This window comes from Notechis scutatus, chromosome 14 (genome assembly GCF_049901735.1).
Source record: "Notechis scutatus isolate UNSWTSFEM ecotype Mainland chromosome 14, rNotScu1.2, whole genome shotgun sequence".
Taxonomy (NCBI): Eukaryota; Metazoa; Chordata; class Lepidosauria; order Squamata; family Elapidae; genus Notechis; species Notechis scutatus.
Window position 1 is genome coordinate 10,944,660 of NC_142022.1, and position 15,650 is coordinate 10,960,309.

The 15,650-nt window shown below is 62.0% G+C and overlaps 2 protein-coding genes across 5 annotated transcripts; both read right to left on the minus strand.

Moving 5' to 3' along the window:
• Positions 1–203: 203 nt before the first annotated feature.
• On the minus strand, positions 204–4,986 carry CRABP2 (cellular retinoic acid binding protein 2). Its single transcript, XM_026685960.2, has 4 exons — positions 4,819–4,986; positions 1,811–1,989; positions 1,133–1,249; positions 204–728 (listed from the first exon to the last, which is right to left on the minus strand). Exons 1-4 carry the CDS (start codon positions 4,886–4,888, stop codon positions 678–680), a joined length of 417 nt encoding a protein of 138 aa, XP_026541745.1. The 5' UTR covers positions 4,889–4,986; the 3' UTR covers positions 204–677.
• A 7,977-nt stretch (positions 4,987–12,963) lies between these two features.
• ISG20L2 (interferon stimulated exonuclease gene 20 like 2) lies at positions 12,964–15,630 on the minus strand. 4 transcript variants are annotated; one of them, XM_026685932.2, is made up of 4 exons: positions 15,542–15,630; positions 14,439–15,188; positions 14,098–14,298; positions 12,964–13,928 (listed from the first exon to the last, which is right to left on the minus strand). In XM_026685932.2, exons 2-4 carry the CDS (start codon positions 15,147–15,149, stop codon positions 13,794–13,796), a joined length of 1,047 nt encoding a protein of 348 aa, XP_026541717.2. In that variant the 5' UTR covers positions 15,150–15,188; positions 15,542–15,630; the 3' UTR covers positions 12,964–13,793. The 4 variants fall into 4 exon arrangements, with proteins under 4 accessions (XP_026541717.2, XP_026541714.2, XP_026541718.2 ...); XM_026685929.2 differs by having other exon boundaries at positions 14,439–15,223; positions 15,542–15,602; XM_026685933.2 differs by having other exon boundaries at positions 15,367–15,555.
• Between the last annotated feature and the right edge of the window lie 20 nt (positions 15,631–15,650).

Here is a 15,650-nt window from a genome sequence, read left to right on the forward strand (position 1 = left end):
TGGGGGCCCTGGAGCCAAAGAGAAAGGAGGCGGGAAGTGGAACACCCCCCAAGAATTCCCCAGTTCCAGGAGAGACGAAGTGCCAGGTGGTGAGACGGAGAGGAGAGACTGGCAAGGCGACGGGGGCACCAACTGGGCACGGAGGGGGGGCTGAGGCGAGGAACGCCTCCCGCATCGTAGAAAGGATGGAGGAGGCAGGAGACCTGGGAAAGATTTTAATGGAGGCTGGGGAAGGTCACAGGCTTTGGGCTAGAAGGAAAGGAAAGGAGGTGAGGGGCGGGAGGAGCAGCCCTTCGGTGGGTCCCTGCAGGAAAGCAGCCCACGCCGGCCAGGAACAAAGGAAGGGGCAGCAGGGAAGCCCCCCGCCCCAAATGGGAGAGGAGGGCAGAGCCTCCATAGGGGACCCGTCCTGACCCCCCAAGCCTGACCCCAGATTCTGCCATTAATCCCCCAAATGAGGCAGGCTTCTGTATGCCTCCCCCAAAGGGGGGAGGGGGTCAGGGAGAGGGTCTCTGGTTGCTTCAGCCCCCCTCCCTTCAGCCAGGGTGGAAGGGCCGCTCTGTTTAGTCCCGTGGCCGACAGAGCCTCTGCGCACCAGGCGGTGGGGGAGGTTGGCATTGTGCTGCAGGGCAGGGGTGCAGCTCCCCCACTTGTGCCTGGCGCCGGGTGGAGGCCCCTCACTCGCGGACGTAGATCCTCGTGCACACGACGTGGTCGGCCTTCATGGTCTGAGAAAGCAAAGGAGGAGCAGTTGAGAGGGAAGCAGGAGCGGCTCCTTGTCCTCTGGCAGGCGGGGGAGCAAAGGGGCTGGAAAGGGGGGAGAAGGGGCGAGGGGATCCCCCCAGACTGCCCCCCCCCCGAATCTGCACCCTGGGACATGGTTTGGGCTTGTTGCTGTTCCTGCCTTCCGCAGGAGGGAAAAGGGTTCGGGGGGGGGTCTTTCGCTGCAGCTCCTGTGCCATCTGGGGGGGGGGAGCTTGAGAAGGTGCCCCCCCCCCAGGATTGGGTGTTGCCCTGCACCCCCCAGAGCCCAATCCTGGTGTAAGTCCGTGCTTTAGGCCAACGAAAAAAGAGCAGCTGAGAAGGCAGGAGGGCGAGGCAGAACCGCAGCGCCAGAAGTGAGGGGGCTCACCAGGATGAGCTCCCCGTCGTTGGTCAGTTCCCGGGACCAGCCAGTTTGGGGCCCTTCTCCTTTCAGCAGCTTCTGCTCACACACGATCTTGTTGTCGTTTTCCCACTTGGCCAAACTCTGGAAGGTCGGGAAAGAAAAGAAGTGCCCCCCCCCCCCTGAGCAAAGGGGCCTGCTGAGGCCAAGGAAGGCACGTAGCTCCCGCCCATCACCCAGCAGGCGCCTGGCAGGACGAGGTGGCATGGATGGGCCAGGGGTTTGTTCCACTTTGCAGGGCAACTCCTCCATCGCGGGGGAGGGGAGGACTGCTCGAGAGGGAGGGGGCAGCCCGAGGGCAGAGGCTTTGAAAGGCCGCAGAACCCCACCCCCCCCCAGACACACACACCGATGTCACGGTCTGCCCGGGGCCCAAGGCGGCCTCTGATGCCCGATGCAGAAAGGGTTGAGAAGAAGTGGGGAGGGCCAGTGGGCCACCTTCTGGCCTCCCCATTGGCAGGGCCAGCAGCTCCCCGCCTTTTGCTGCAGCCGGTCCAGCTAGGGAGACAGCCAGGCAGCCTCTGTTCCCCACCAGAGCCTCTGTGCAGCCGGAGGCCCTTCGCCTTCCCAGCAGAGGGGGCTGCTTTGTCCGGGAGGGGGCGCCTCCCCCAGCCAGGGCCCCCCTCCCGCCCGCCTGCCCCTCACCTTGCAAGGCCTCCCATCCACCGTCTGCTCCTCAAACTCCTCCCCAACCTCAAAGCGGATCTCCGTGGTGCGCACAGTGGTGGAGGTCTTGATGTAGAAGGAGGGTCCCTGCTGCTTGATCTCCACCGCTGGTTTGGAGGCCGCGGCCACTGCGATCTTCCGGAGCATCACGTTGACCCCTGGAAGAAGAGGGCGGCGCAGGGCAGCCGAGGTGAGCCAGTCCCCGAGGGACCCTGGTGATCGATCGATTGAGGATCCCCAGGGAAGCCTGGAGCTGCTCCTCCGCCATGGATCCTGCCCACCCGGGGTCCAGCTGGCCAGGCAGGGGGACGGGGGACTCCTCCCAAAGGGGAACCGTTAGGAACCCCCTGCCTGCTGGCGGCTTTTCCCTCCGTGGCTGATTCACCCTTTTCTCAACTGCTTGCCAGTCACACCCGTCCAAATGGGGATCCTTCACTCCTCCTGAACAGGCTGCGCTCACAGTTGGGCTCCATTTGCAAGAGACGCGCCCAGCTCTCCAACTGTGGGGGCCCCCATTTTGTAATGCCCCCCCCCAGTCTATGGACATTCCCGCTTGTCTTTGCACGACAACATTTGCTGATGCTACAATGAACCTGGTCATCTTTCTGACGCTTCTTACTTCATTGGCATTATTCATTTGACTTTTTGTTATCTTTCTTAAAACACACACACACACACACACACTTGCAGAGGTGGGACTCCAGCCAGGTTGAAGGGGCGGAATATGAGGCAATGACAGACTTTAAGGAGAGTGGGAGGGGGGAGGCTTTTTGTCATGTTTCCAAAAAAACAGTCATCAAGAACTTGCACAACCGTCAGTCAGGACAGCCTCCCCCCTCCCACTCTGGAAGCTGCGCCAATGGGGTTGTACGAGCTGACAATTGTGCAACAGGCAGGAGAGGCAAAAGGACAGAGGCACTAACTTCCAGGCAGCCTGGCTGAATCCCAGGAAGGGGTAAACCAGGGGGATCCAAAAGAGGCAACTTTAGACCTGTGGACTTCAACTCCCAGAATTCCCCAGCCACCTAAGCTACGCAGATTTTTCTCCTCTGGATTGGCTCCCACTACTTTATTTTGTTTGCTATTAGGTCAGATTTTCCACGGGGTCTGGATCCAATCAACACCCTGCCTGAAGCTTCCCTGCCTGTCCTGGACAGACCGTTTCCCACCCCATCTGCTTTTTTCCAGTTGTGCTTGTCCCGCCCCATAACTGGAATGAGAGCCGCCCCCCATGAAGCAGAAAGGGGAGAGCAGCAGGGAGCGAAGGAGCCTCACCCTTTCCAAGCAGAGATGGGGCCAGCCCTGTTTCAGCCCGTGTGGAAAAACATGTCGCGTGGCCCTTGGCTGGCCGGAAGCAGCCAGCTGCCACGTTTCTCTTGGGGAGGACCAGATGCCACCCCAAGACTGAGCAAAAATGGCCGCCTTGCCAGGGCCCAAGGGGACGAGATGGAAGACTTCAGCCAGATATGTGGGGTTTGTTCTTTTTTTCAAGAAAGGAGGATAGGACAGCATGGCAGGGCTGGTGGGGCCGCTCGGGAAGCCTGCCATTCCGGGGTGCCCTCACAACATTCATATCTCGGTGGTATCACTGGTAGAGCAGGATTAGGGCCCCAAAGGCCTAGATGCTAGATTGGCCACGGAGATAGACTGCCTCTAGGGCTGGAGGGTTCGCTTCGCTCTTCCCCCAAGCGGCTCCAGCCCAGACTTGCCTTGGTGCTTCCGCCTCCACAGGAGCAAGATGGCTCTTGATGCCTTTATCCCCTTCCTCCAGGAATCTCTTGGGAGAGGATCAGGCCACCTCCTCCCCAAAGAACTGGGTCACAGTCCTGGCTCCTAAGTGGCGCAGGTTCATGCCAGTGTGAGCCCCGTGTGCCCTCCCCTCCCTCTCTTCCGCACCGATTCACAAATGCACATCTGAATTCCACCTCCGTCTCTCCTCCAGCCTCCTGGCATCAAATTATCCCCATCTGGGAGGCAGAATTACGGGGAAGAGGAAACCCGAGGATTTGATATTTATCCTTTCCCCAAGCTGGAAGGAATTTGCAAAGCCCCCCCTCCCCCATCTCCTCCTGGGGAGAGGGCAGGTCTGAGCTAGAGGAGCCGAGAGCCACAGACCTCCCCCAGAAAGGAGCCGGGCTTGAAAGCAGCCCCTCCCCTGGCTTTGCTGGCTTTAGGTTAATGGGTGGGTGGGCTCCAGCTTGCCTGGAAAAAGGTGCAGGTTTTTTCCTGGTTGAAGGTGGGAGGAGGGGAGACGGGAGAGGAGGCTGAGAAGGGTGTTGGGGGGGCGTGGATTTTCCCTCCTGGCTGCTCTCCGCAAGGGCCACCGACGGATGTCCGGGTCAGGGAAGGCAGAGGCGGCTTCCCTGGTGGCTGAGTCGTTGCCCGGGGGGGCGAGCCTTCCCTCCCGCTTCGGCCTCCCCAGAGGGGCAAATCCCCCAGAACTGCTGCTGAAAAGAGGGCGCCGTTCTGCCCCGCGTGCTTTCTGTGCCCCTAATCCTCGGAATAAAAGGGGGAGAGGCAGGCGCGGCCTTGAAGGCTCACCTGGAGTCGTCCCGTCCCCCCGCCCCGATCTCTCCCAGGGAGGAAACGGCGCTGCTGAAGGGGAGAGACTGAGACGGGAGCAAGGGCTCGACTCTGCCCCCTCCCACGCCAAGCGCCCCCGCTTCTCGGGTTCCCGCCTCTGGGGCCCCGGGGAGCGACAGATGCCGGAGAAGCGGTCCTGAGCGGGAAACGCCCCCAGAGCGCGGATCATCATCTCCGGGGTGATCGGAGCCTTTTCGGAGGGTCTCCCTCCCGAAGCCCGCACGGAGGAGCCGCCTGTCCCCCGACGGGTCACCGCCTTTTCCTGGTTCGCTCGCGCTGGGGGTTTCGGGAGTGGGGAGGCTTCCCCGTCCCTTCCTTCTCTGCGTGGTCCCGGACCTTGGGGAAGCGGCCCGCCAGCCCCCGCAGCGCAGCCTCGCGCTCTCCCCGGTGGCCCTGCCGCTCACCCAGCGCCTTCAGCAGCTCCTCGAAGTTCTCCGAGCTGCGCATCTTCCAGCTGCCGGTGAAGTTGGCCATGACGGGGGCGGCGGGGGGACGGCCGGGCTGGTCCCTGGTCCGGCGGGAGAGGAGCGCGAGCAAAGCTTCTTCGCCGCCGCTGGTGGCTCCGCCGGCGCGCCTCGCCTTAAGAGCCGCCCGCCCCGCCCCTCCTCTCCCCTCCCCTCCCCTCCTCTCCTGAGGAGGAGGAGGAGGGGGCCCCGCTCACCTGCTTGCCCCGCCGCCTCCCGGAATCCCTTCCCGCATCCCCGAAAAGCCGCTTTCCAGCCCCGGGTGCTGAAGGGACGCCCCGGAAGGCTTGGACTGCGCCCCACTTCATTGGGGGCAGCAAAGGTGGGAGTCGGGCCTCGGAGCCCTCCTGGATCTGGCCTTCAGCAAGAGTCGGGGGTGGGTGGGTGATTGGTTTGGGACAGAGAGACCCCAGGCCGATGGAGAGTCCTGCCTTGTTCACCCCTTGGGCAGGTTTTAGGTTCCCTGGAAATTTTAATTGGCTCCTTGCAGGGGCCCTTCGCTGGTTTTGCAATGTTTGGGGGACACAAGCTAGTCTGGAGAGACTGGTTGCCTGGTGCCCCCTCTGTGTGTGTGTGTGTGTGTGCGCGCGCGCGCGTGAAGCCACCAATAATTCCGGGAGTCCAAGTCAGTCCCCCTCCCTTGTCTGGGAAAACAGCCCGTCTGGGGTGAACCGCAGAGCAAGCAAGCTCTGCCCTTCAAGGGGAATTAAAGTGCCCCCCCTCCATTCTGGCACCACCCCCCTTTCAAAAAGGAAGAGAAAGAGAGGACGGGCAACCACACCTACCTATTTCTTCCATTAACTCAGCTTATTCCTTGTGGCAGCCGGCTGGCTCCCTGCACCAGAGGTGGGATTCTGGGGCCGAGGGAGCCATGCTGGAGAGGAAGGTCCTCTAGCAGGTTCCCCACTACAGGAAGAGCCCATCCACTGGGGAGGGCAATGGGTTGCCCTGCCAAGGGGGGGGTGTGTGAAGCGTAGGGGAAAGCCCCCCCCCCTCCATAGGGAGGGCAGTCCAAAACTCCTAGCCTGGAAACCTGGCTTTTGTTCACAGAAAGTTGGCAGATTACAGGAGGGATTTTCCAAAGGGGGAAAAGAGCCCGTCACCTCCTGCTCTGTCCCCCCCTCCCCACTGAAACTCAGTCCCTCCTGCATGGGCCTTGTGGGGCAGCACCCGGTGCCAAGATGCTCCTGGGGGTGGGTGGAAAAGTCACCCCACCCTTTCAGGCAGAGCTCTGGGGAAAGCCGCCCTTCAGCCTCTGGTCAGGGATTCCTTTGGGAATGGAGGGAGGGGGAGAACATCTGCTTTCCAGACAGCCCCTCCCACTTGTGGGTGCCTGGACTCCTTCCAGGATCCGGAGAGAAAAGGCAGCTCCAGAGCAGATGGGGGTTCAAGCCCCCCACCCACATCCCATTCCTGCTGCAGGCAAGGCCCACCATCTGCAGGCACCAGGCCAAGGAGGGAGCAGCCTTGGGGCGGGGGGGATTCCTCCCCCAGTGCAATTGTTCCAGGAAAGCCCCTGCCGCCTCAGGCTTCCTCTAGGGAGGCTCAGCCCGGCCACCATCCAGGGAGAGGGCACAGAAAGCCCCCCTGTTCAACTCCAGAAAGCCAGAGGCAATTGAGCAGAGCCTTGGGCTGGCTGGCTGGCTTTGCAGGAAAGGCTCCTGGGTCATAAACCTCCGCCCTGGAGGCATTGCAGTCCCAAACCCCCAGGGCTCCCAGGGGCGGGCAGGCAGAGAGGCAAAGGGGGGGGGGGAGGTAGAGGGCCAGCCTTGGACAGGGCCGGTCAAGCACTCCGCTTCTCTTTGGGTTGGCTAATATTCGTGCAGTTAGGAAGGAGCGGCTGGTGCTGCTGAGGGCCCCTCGCTGGGCCCTGCAGGGCTTATCCTGCCCCCCCAAAGGTGTCGGCATGAAGCCAAAATGGGGCCCCTCCCCTTGTCTTCCAGCACAGACCTCCTGAGGCCACCCCAGCCCCAAATCCTGCCTGGCCTCACTCCCCTGCTTAGTCCTGGCAGTGGGGTTTCTCCCCCTCCTGTGTGGGTGTGGGTGTGTGCGCGCGCGCTTTGGCAAGGGAAGCAAGGAAGAGCCTGAAGACATCTCCCCTCTCGGCTTGCTTAGCGCTTCCGCTCCCAAGTAACATGCCATGCATGATTGAGCAACTTGGCACACACACACACACACACACACGCACACAGAGGCATTATGCGATTGCTCTTGCCCACTTCACAGCCCAGTTGTGTGATTTTTCAGTCAGAACCTTGGGGGGGCTGTGCCATTCTTCAAAAGACCCTCTACTTGCTTGCACGACATTTGCCCCCTGTGCCAGCCCAGTGGTCAGCTTCCCCCCTCTGTGGCTCTCTTGGGGGGCGGGGGTTGGAGGCAGGCTGTCTTTTTCCCAGCAAAACGTCCAGGGTCTGAAATGTGGGGATGATTAGCAGAGCAGAATCTGGGCCTAATTGGCTCCAGGCAGAAACCCGGCCGCCTGTGAAACACCAGAGAGAGGCTTGGGTGGTGATAGGGGGGCCGGGGAGGGGGGGGGCACAGTGGCTTCGGTTCAAAACCAGCTTCCCCACCAGACGCATCCAAAGAGGGAAATCTGGCCGGTCCCCCAGTTTGCTTCTGCATGCTGATGGAAAAGCCCCATCTGGGCCAGGCCAAGCAACCGCCTGAGTCGGGGAAAGTCACACCCGGCTGGTGTGAAGAGGCCCCCGCTGGCAAGGAGGGCCACGGGGCCCTTGGTTTCCATGGGGCACGAGGCCTGGGACAGGCCAAAAAGGGGACAAGGACACAGAGGCCAAATCAGATTGCAGTTGTAACTCTGAGCAGCCTCCCGATTGCTGCCCCCCCCCTCGCAACTTACAATTCTTTCGGCCAGATTCTGCCACCGTTGAGAATGGAGAAGATGACCTTGGCAGAGATTGTGGCTGGCCCTTCGCTGGGCAGGCAAGGAGGGTGGGAGCACTGAAAAACGGGGGGATGACGACCTTTAGAAGCCGCTGAGGCAGACTCAGACCCCCCCCCCCATTCACTCCAGTCTAAGAAGGGGGGCCCGAGGGGCAGCACCATCAGGCATGCCAGCCCTAGAGACAGCCTGGGAAGTTAAAAGTGGTTGCTGGGAATCAGGTGGCACATAAAGTTAATACATTATTATTTATATGTTATTGATTAGCTATACTGAGTGACTCTTGCAAGACTGATTGGCTGTGCCCCCTTCCCCTTTTGGTATGCTTTTAAAGGGACAGCCCCCCCAACAGCCTCTTGGTGCCTGAGTGTTGGGGGGGGGGGAAGGCTGTGGGCAGAGCCAGAGCTGCTTCGCCCAGCACTTTCCCCTTCCTTTCCTCTCCTGTTCCCAGCCTCCTCCCTGCCCTTTCCAACCCCCAGGAAGCCCAGCCAAGCCAGAGAGGAGGAGCAGGGATCCTGCTGCAGGGTGTGACAGGGAGGGAGGGAGGGAGGGAGGCAGCCAGCCAAGGGCTTAGCCACAGGTCGAGAGGGCCAGGAAGGAGGCGTCACCTTCTCTTCCTCCCCAGGTGGGCTGGCAAGGGAGGCTGCGCCCCTGGAACAGCTGCTGCGGGGAGGGGGTGGCCGAAGGGGGGGGCAGTCTCTCCAGCACCCGTGGCAAGAGGCTGAACTGAGCCTGCCTGGCATGGGACCTCGCTGGGCACTCGGACTCCTGCCAGGCGGCCCCCAGAGGGCGTCCACTGCCTCCCAGACCTTGGGCCAGGACGGTGGTCAGCCCTGAGCCTCAGAGTTTTTGCAAGCACATCAGAAAGCGGACGCCCAGAGCAAGGCTGGGCTTGTTAGCCCTCTGGCGGATGAAACGGAGAAGCAATAAACATTCCGGCCAATGGAGGGAGGGCTTGTTGACAATAAACCACCCTTCTCAAGCTTTTGGGCTTCTCCAGATGTGGCACTCGCTCTTTGCTTCTTCCCGTTTGCTGAGAAACCCCCAAGAAGCCCCTTACTTGGGGAGCCTGGAGAATTCCCACCACCAGGACCCTGCCACGACATCCTGTCTCCACCCGCTCCCACCACTGGCCACGCTCCTGTCCCACTGCGGGAGCCCGCTGTCCATTTGGCGGACGTCTGGATGGCGCTCAGGCCGCTCTTCAGGAAGGGGACTAATTGCAGTGAAATCACAGCCAGGAGGCTCCAATGCTGGGAGACAAAGCCCTCATGAGCCTTTGGCAGAGGCGGTGCAGGTGGGAACCAACCCAGCCCCCCCTTTTCCCATGCCAAGCCCAGGTGCAGGTGGAGTGCCCACAGGATGCCCATGGCAAAGGCTGGATGGCAGCCGAGGAAGGGGGGGGAGCCGTGTGTGTGTGTGTGTGTGTGTGTGAATCCCTCCTGGACATTCCTCAGGTTCCTCAGCTTGGGGCCAGATGGAACCCCCCCCTGAATTTCCCCTCTTGGCTCTGGGCCCATCTGGGGACTGGCCAGCCCGAGTCACCTGGAGATGGCCCTGCACGCAACCCCAGTGTGAATTTACCAGCCCCCACCCCCATCAAGAGAGCCCCTGGCCCGATCAAGCCTCCTGGGGAAGAAGAAAAGGCTGTAGGCTCAAAGCTCTCCTGCTTCCCAGTCTCTGGGTGAGTTTTCTCATCTGAATGTGATTATGGCGGAAGAAACTTTTCGGAGGAGGAGCAGCCACAGACCCTTCCAATTAGGAGGCTGCAGCGCTGAGAGAGGGAAGGAATGTGGGCCCCTTCCTTGCCCTGGAGGGCCTCCCCCTCCCCGCAGTGGCTGCCTGCCCTCCTGGTGCCCCCCCCTGCAGAGCCCTCTGAGCTCAGCCTGTTTTTTTTGGGGGGGGGGGTCTTCCTTGCTGCCCGAATGGGATCCGGTTGCCCAGTGTGGGGACTAAGGCAGCCTGAGGAGCTCCCTGGGGTCCCAGAAAGGTTGCAGAAAGGGAAAGTCCAAGGCAATGAAACTCCCCCGCCCCCAAAGCTACAAGTCCAGGAAATTAGTCAGTGCTTAGTCAGGTGGCTAAGCCACCCTTGGCTTAACCAAGGTTTACTGACTAAACAATTCCGGATAGCTTCCCCCAAGGCTGAAGGAGCAACATCAACCGCTGGGTCTCCATCTCTCAGCGAGGGGGCTGGGCTGCCATCTGGAGGCAAGGGGGGTGGGGGGCCGAGGGGGGCTTCCTGGCTCTGATTGACAGAGACAGAACAGGTTTTAATGACTGCCCATCTACATGACCTGGAGGGGAAACCTCTGGTCTAATTGTTTCCAAATTGAGGCCAGGCATAAAATCTGTGCACAGCGGCACCCTTGGTGAGTCCTTTCACTGCCTCCCCCCCCCCCAATGCCCCCCTCCTGCAAAGCCCCCCCCTCACTCACAAGGCATTCCAGGGGCAGCTTTTAAGATGGTGTGGGAAGTGTTTGGTTACACAAAGAGGCTGGCTCCCATCTCCATTTTGTTCCTTGCCTCTTTCCGGAATCAAGGAGGACAGCTGTCCCCCACCTGGCCCAGCCCCAGGTGTTTGGCCACCGGTGCCCACTAGCCCTCAGGCCAAACAGAGGGCAGGCAGAGCCCAGGAACCCAAGCTGATGCTGTGTGCCCTTCCCCTTCATCCCAGCTGTGCCACTAAAGTCCTGGCCACTTCAAGCTGCTTCAGCCCACTTGAGCCCCACTTGAGTGGGGGGATAACACAAAACCCGAGCCCCTTTGCCAGCTGGGGAGAGGAAGGGCTGACCCAGAATTTGCCAGGTTGCCAGCTTTCTAAGTTCAGGGCTGACATCTCTTCTCCCCCGCCCCCCTTGTCCTTGGCTCCATTCTTCGAGAGGGGAGGTTGAAGAAAAAGTCGGCTGGATAAATAATTAAAAAACAGAAGGTTGGGAAGGCGGGGGCAGGGGAAGGGCAAAGGGGGGAAGAGAAGGAACCGGAGTGTGAGATTTCCAGCTGGCATTAATTTTGAGCCTCCTATCTCTCAGCTTATCTCCACAAACACTCAGCCTCTCTGGGTAATTACAGAGTTGGTCTCTGCAGCCCAGCCAGGGAGTCGCTGGGTGGTCTTTCCCCCTCCGAGGCGAGGGCAGGCAGCCCTGGGACCCGCTCGAAGCCCCTCGGTCTCTCCCCAGAGCTGAAGGGCCTCCGTAGGGTTAATGGTCCAGGCAGAGTCCGCCCAAGCGGTGGCAGAAGCAGCTGCTGGAGAAGCAGAGGATGGGGGGGCGGCAGGGCCCTGGAGGGGAGGTGGGTCAGAGCCTCCAAAGAAGCCCTCCCGAGGAGGGCGGGGGCTTTAGACTCCCCCTCTCCAGCCTCCGCCCCAAAGAGCAGGCCTGGAGGGGTGAGGCTTCCACCCGGCTGGGCTCTTCAGAGGGGCAGGACTGGCGGGGGCCTCCGATGGGCTCCTGGGCCTGGCTGATAAGCGGACCCTGGCCCGGCCCAGCCCGGGAAGGAATAAGCTGAGCTGGGCTCCTGCCAGTCAAGCCGGCCTTTGGGGACAATTCCTGGGAAATGACCCGGTTGGAGGGGTGGGTGGCTCAGCCCGCCAGGAACGGCAGATCCCAGGAACGGCAGAGCCGCCTGGAGGAGGCCCAGTCCAGAAGAGCCAGGCTGGGGAGGAGGGTCCAAGGCAGAGACCGAGGGGATTGATCCAAGAGGGCCAGGCATCCAGAAAAGGAGCTGAGTGATGTGGCCCCTTCTGGGGCATTGGCTTGCACCCCTCTCCCCAGGACCTGTGCTCTAAAAAGATGCCCTCCCTTGCGAACCCAATGAGCCCCAGGAGAGAGGGGGGGGCTTCTGGCCTTTGTCTGCTCCTCCAGCCAGTCCTAACTTGTGCCCCCCAGACCCTCTTCCTCAACTACTCCCTGAATCCCTGGGAAGTTTTTCCTTTTGTTTTACTTTCAGGAGCCGGAGGGAAAGGGGTGTGGGGGGGTGTGGTGTCGCCTGGGGGTGCAACGGGTTGGGACATGCTGGCCCTGGCAGGAGGGAGGGGCTGCTGCCCTGCAAAAAAAGGGGGGGTCAGTTCCATCATCCCCCATGAGGCCCGAAAGGGGGAGCTCCCAAGGCTTCTCCTGGGCCTCTTTGCCCGTCTTGACCCTGCCTGACCCCGAGCCCAGACAGCCCAGGTCCCCTTTCAATTGCTCTTGATTAGAGCCGTGATCCAGGACGAAGGCCCCTTTGCAGAGGCCTGTGAATTCAGCCCCTGACCCCAGCCAGGGCGCGTGGGCTGCCTGCTCTGGCCCCGGGGCCCAGAGGCCCGGCTTCTCCCGATGAGGCTGCCTTGCAGGGCCTGGGGGTTGGGAACAGGCGGCCTTCAGAGCTAAAGCTAACAAAGGGCTGCCCTCCTATTATCACAGCCTTATAAAGTGCTGACTGTTATAAACATTAAACGCCGGCCAACAGAGACGCCCCCTCCTCCTCCTCCTCCTCCTGCGTCTAAGCACACCCTAACTGCTGACACGAAGGTTTTTGTTGGGGGCGGGAGGGGGAGGCCCATGGTGCTCTTCTCTAGCAAAGGAGGAGGCCACCCACACAGCGCTCTGCAGGGAACCTTCAAAGCTGTCTACAAAGCAAGCCCCCCAATATCGCTCCCCCCTCGGCAGCCTCAAAGAAAGCTGGGCTCTTTTCCTCCCCTCCCCTCCCCCTGCAGACTCTCTGGGGCCTCCATTTTCAGACCCCCACCCCCACCCCCACCCCCCATGGTGAGCAGGTGCCGGAGGGCGTCTCTGGGACAGAGCTGGCTCCCTCCAGGCCTCCAACTGCATGAAGCAGAAGGGAAAACTCTGGAGTACCAGCAGGCCAAGGGACCCCCCTCATCAAGAAGCCCCCTACTCTTGTCTTTTGCAGGCACAAGGGGGGCTCTTTGGTTGCCCAAAAGAGGCGGCTCACATCCAGCCAAGCCCAGAAACAGACCTCTCGGGCCCCCTGGTGCAGGCAGCTCCCGCTCCCCCCCCCCCTTCCCACCACCGGGGCTGTTGCCAAGAGGAAGAGCCGCTTCCGTCACCTTGAATATCATCATCAGGAACAAACGCTGCCTCTCCCCCCACGGCTCAGCTGACAGGGGTGTTTCCGCCAAGGAGCTCAGGCCAGACAGCCCTGCTTTCCCCAGGATCCACCTGAGGGATACAGGTGGGTGAAGCCTTTGGTTTGGGGGAAGGCATTTTTAATTGGGTAAAACCCCTTTACATCCCCCACACCAAGCGCACAAGTTACGCTACTTCTACTGCTGCACCCCCCAGCCCCACCCCGACAATCCAAGCCATAAAAACCAGGCCCCACTCCTGTTCCGATACAATGCGCCGCGGTCGGAAGGCTGCTCTGATGACGGAAGGTCCATCTGACGATGGAAAGTCTTGGAGGGCCCAATCCTGCCGCCGCTGGAGCTGAAGTGGCAGACCAGAAGGGCCTCCTTGCCTCATAGGGCCCGAGGCGGCTCCCAGGCTGCTGCTGCTGAAGGGTGCAATCCCGGGGGTCCCTGCAGCCGGGGTGCCCCCAACCTCCAGAAGAGGGGAGCAACTTCCGGGGTCGCTTTCCACATGCCTTTCAGTAAGGCAGGCTCAGCCGGCTGGAGGTCCCGAGCCTCCACGACAGCGCCAGCCTTCAGCACGGAGGAGGTTGGCGTTGGGAGGGTTGTGCCCAACCACCCCACCAGTTGAGGAAACCCTCCGTGGTTGTGGCCCCACTCCTGCTCCCAACCCCACCTCTGGGGAGGCCCCAGCACCCCTAGAGCTCTGGGAGGCAGAGGCCTTCCTCCCCACCTCAGGGCAAGACCGGCTCCCAAGAAGCCTGCAAGGAACACACCAAAGTGGGCCTCAGCTGGAGACGATGTAATGGACTCGCCCTTCTCAACCCACCCCACCCCACAGATCAGCTACGCCTTCTCCCCCCTCCTCTGCCCCTCCCTCCAAAAGCTTCTGCAGAATCTGCAGCTCGCGCTCCATCAAGTCCAGGCCAGCTGGCTCTTGGCCCAGGGCCGTCACGTGGTGGTGCCTGGCGGTCCGTCCTGGAGGGGGGAGGTGGCCAAGTGCCTCTCCCACTCTACCTCAATCACCTTGTACAGCTCCATGGTGGCCCGGGCATCTTCGACCGACGAGTGTCCGTTGTGACCAATCTGGAGGGAGGGAAGGAGAGTGTTGAGGGGGAGGGTCATTCGAAGTCCTGCCATAGACCTGTTCCCCGGCCACAGAGGTGCCCATTCTCCCTCCCTCCCTGCAGGACAAACACTGGCCTTAAGAGACCCCGCCTCTCAGCACCGGGGCAGGTGTGCCCAGCACTGTTACCTGAATGTCTCGGTGCAGGAGCTGCTTGGTGAGTCGCTTCAGGGAAGCTGACTCGTTCTCGGGAAAGCCAGCCTTCCGATTGAGCAGGGGAATTTTTGAAGTGTCCCTGGTCAAGGATTTGGGATGGAAATATTTGAGGGCCTTGAAGTCGTTGTGGATCGCGTGGCCAATGACAACCTTCCCCGAGAGAAGCTTAAGAATCTGGAAGGAAGCAGAGGAAGGAGCTCGTTCGGACCCTGCGAGCACCTGGCCTCCAAGATGATGGCCACAATGCCCTGGACCAGAAGGCTCCCCTACGTGGGCACTGAAAGGAAGGCCAGGAGGTTGTGCCTCCCCCTCACCTCTTTCTGGGCCAGCTTGAAGGGGACGGCGTCTCTCATGTGGTGCTGCCTGATGCCACTCCACCGGGTCCGGTAGTTGGTGATGGGGCTCAGGGGACGGATGTACTTATCGTACATCACATCGCCATAGTAGCCAACCACGCTGCATCGAGCCAGGTCACTATTGCGCCCTCCGGGCCCCGTGCCCACCATCTCACAGTCAATGGCCACCATTTTGCTAGGCTTGGCTACCACCGGTGCGTCGGGGAGGCCACTCTTGATTTCGTCCAGCCGCCCGACTCGGGGAACATCCCCCCGGCTGCAGAGGGTCCCGTTGGGCTTCCCAGCACCGCTCCCCGTTTTCCTGGAGGCCGACGCAGCCACCGAGGAGCTGGAAGTCCAGGGTCCGGGGTCCACAGCTCCCGCACCGGAGCTCTCCTTGGCCAGCGTTTTGGGCCGGCAAGGGGGCCCTTCCTCTGGCGAGGCCTCGCTGCCCTCTTCCGCCTCCGTCCTCTGCTTCTTCTTGGCCCGGCCGGGCCCCACGCGGCAGCCGAGGGAGGCATCCCGCCTGGGCAGGGGCGGCTGGGCGGGCAGCTGCTTCTGCTTCAGGAAGCCCTTCCGCTCCAGGAACTGCCGCCGCTTGACGAAGCGCTGGTGCTTCTTTGTTGCCCCCGGAGCTCTTCTGGGCCGGCTGGGGAGGACCGTGTCCAGGTTGAGGAGGATGTCCGACATCGCGCCCGATCAGCGAGGCGGCTCTCTAAAGGGCTCCGGCTGCAGGAGGAGACGGGCAGGTCAGCATGGCTGCCCTGCAAGAGACGGAGGGGAGGGAGCGGGAGTGAACCCCGGGAGCCCCTTTCGCCCCCGCCGCCCCTCCCCGGAGGCCGCGCCCCCCGCCCCCTGGAAGGGGGCCCCGCAGCCCCGCGATCCTCTCGGCCGCCCCCTCGGGCACCTGAGCGGCTCCGTCCAGGCGGCGAGGCCGGGCTGGCCGGCCAGGCTTCCTCCTCCTCCCCGCCCGGCAGGCCCGGCTTTGTGACCGCGGCGGAGCCCCGGCGGCATCACAGCGACCCCGCCGGCGGCGTCATGGGCGCCTCCAGGACCCCCCAGCCACGGGAACCCACGCCCACCTGGCTCCGCCACCACGGCACCGCGCGGCCGACCCGGATGCGGAAGCGCCGCCCTGCAGGGAACTTCCGGCCACAAGGAAGTCCTTCCGCCGGCCTTCCCCAAGCTTGA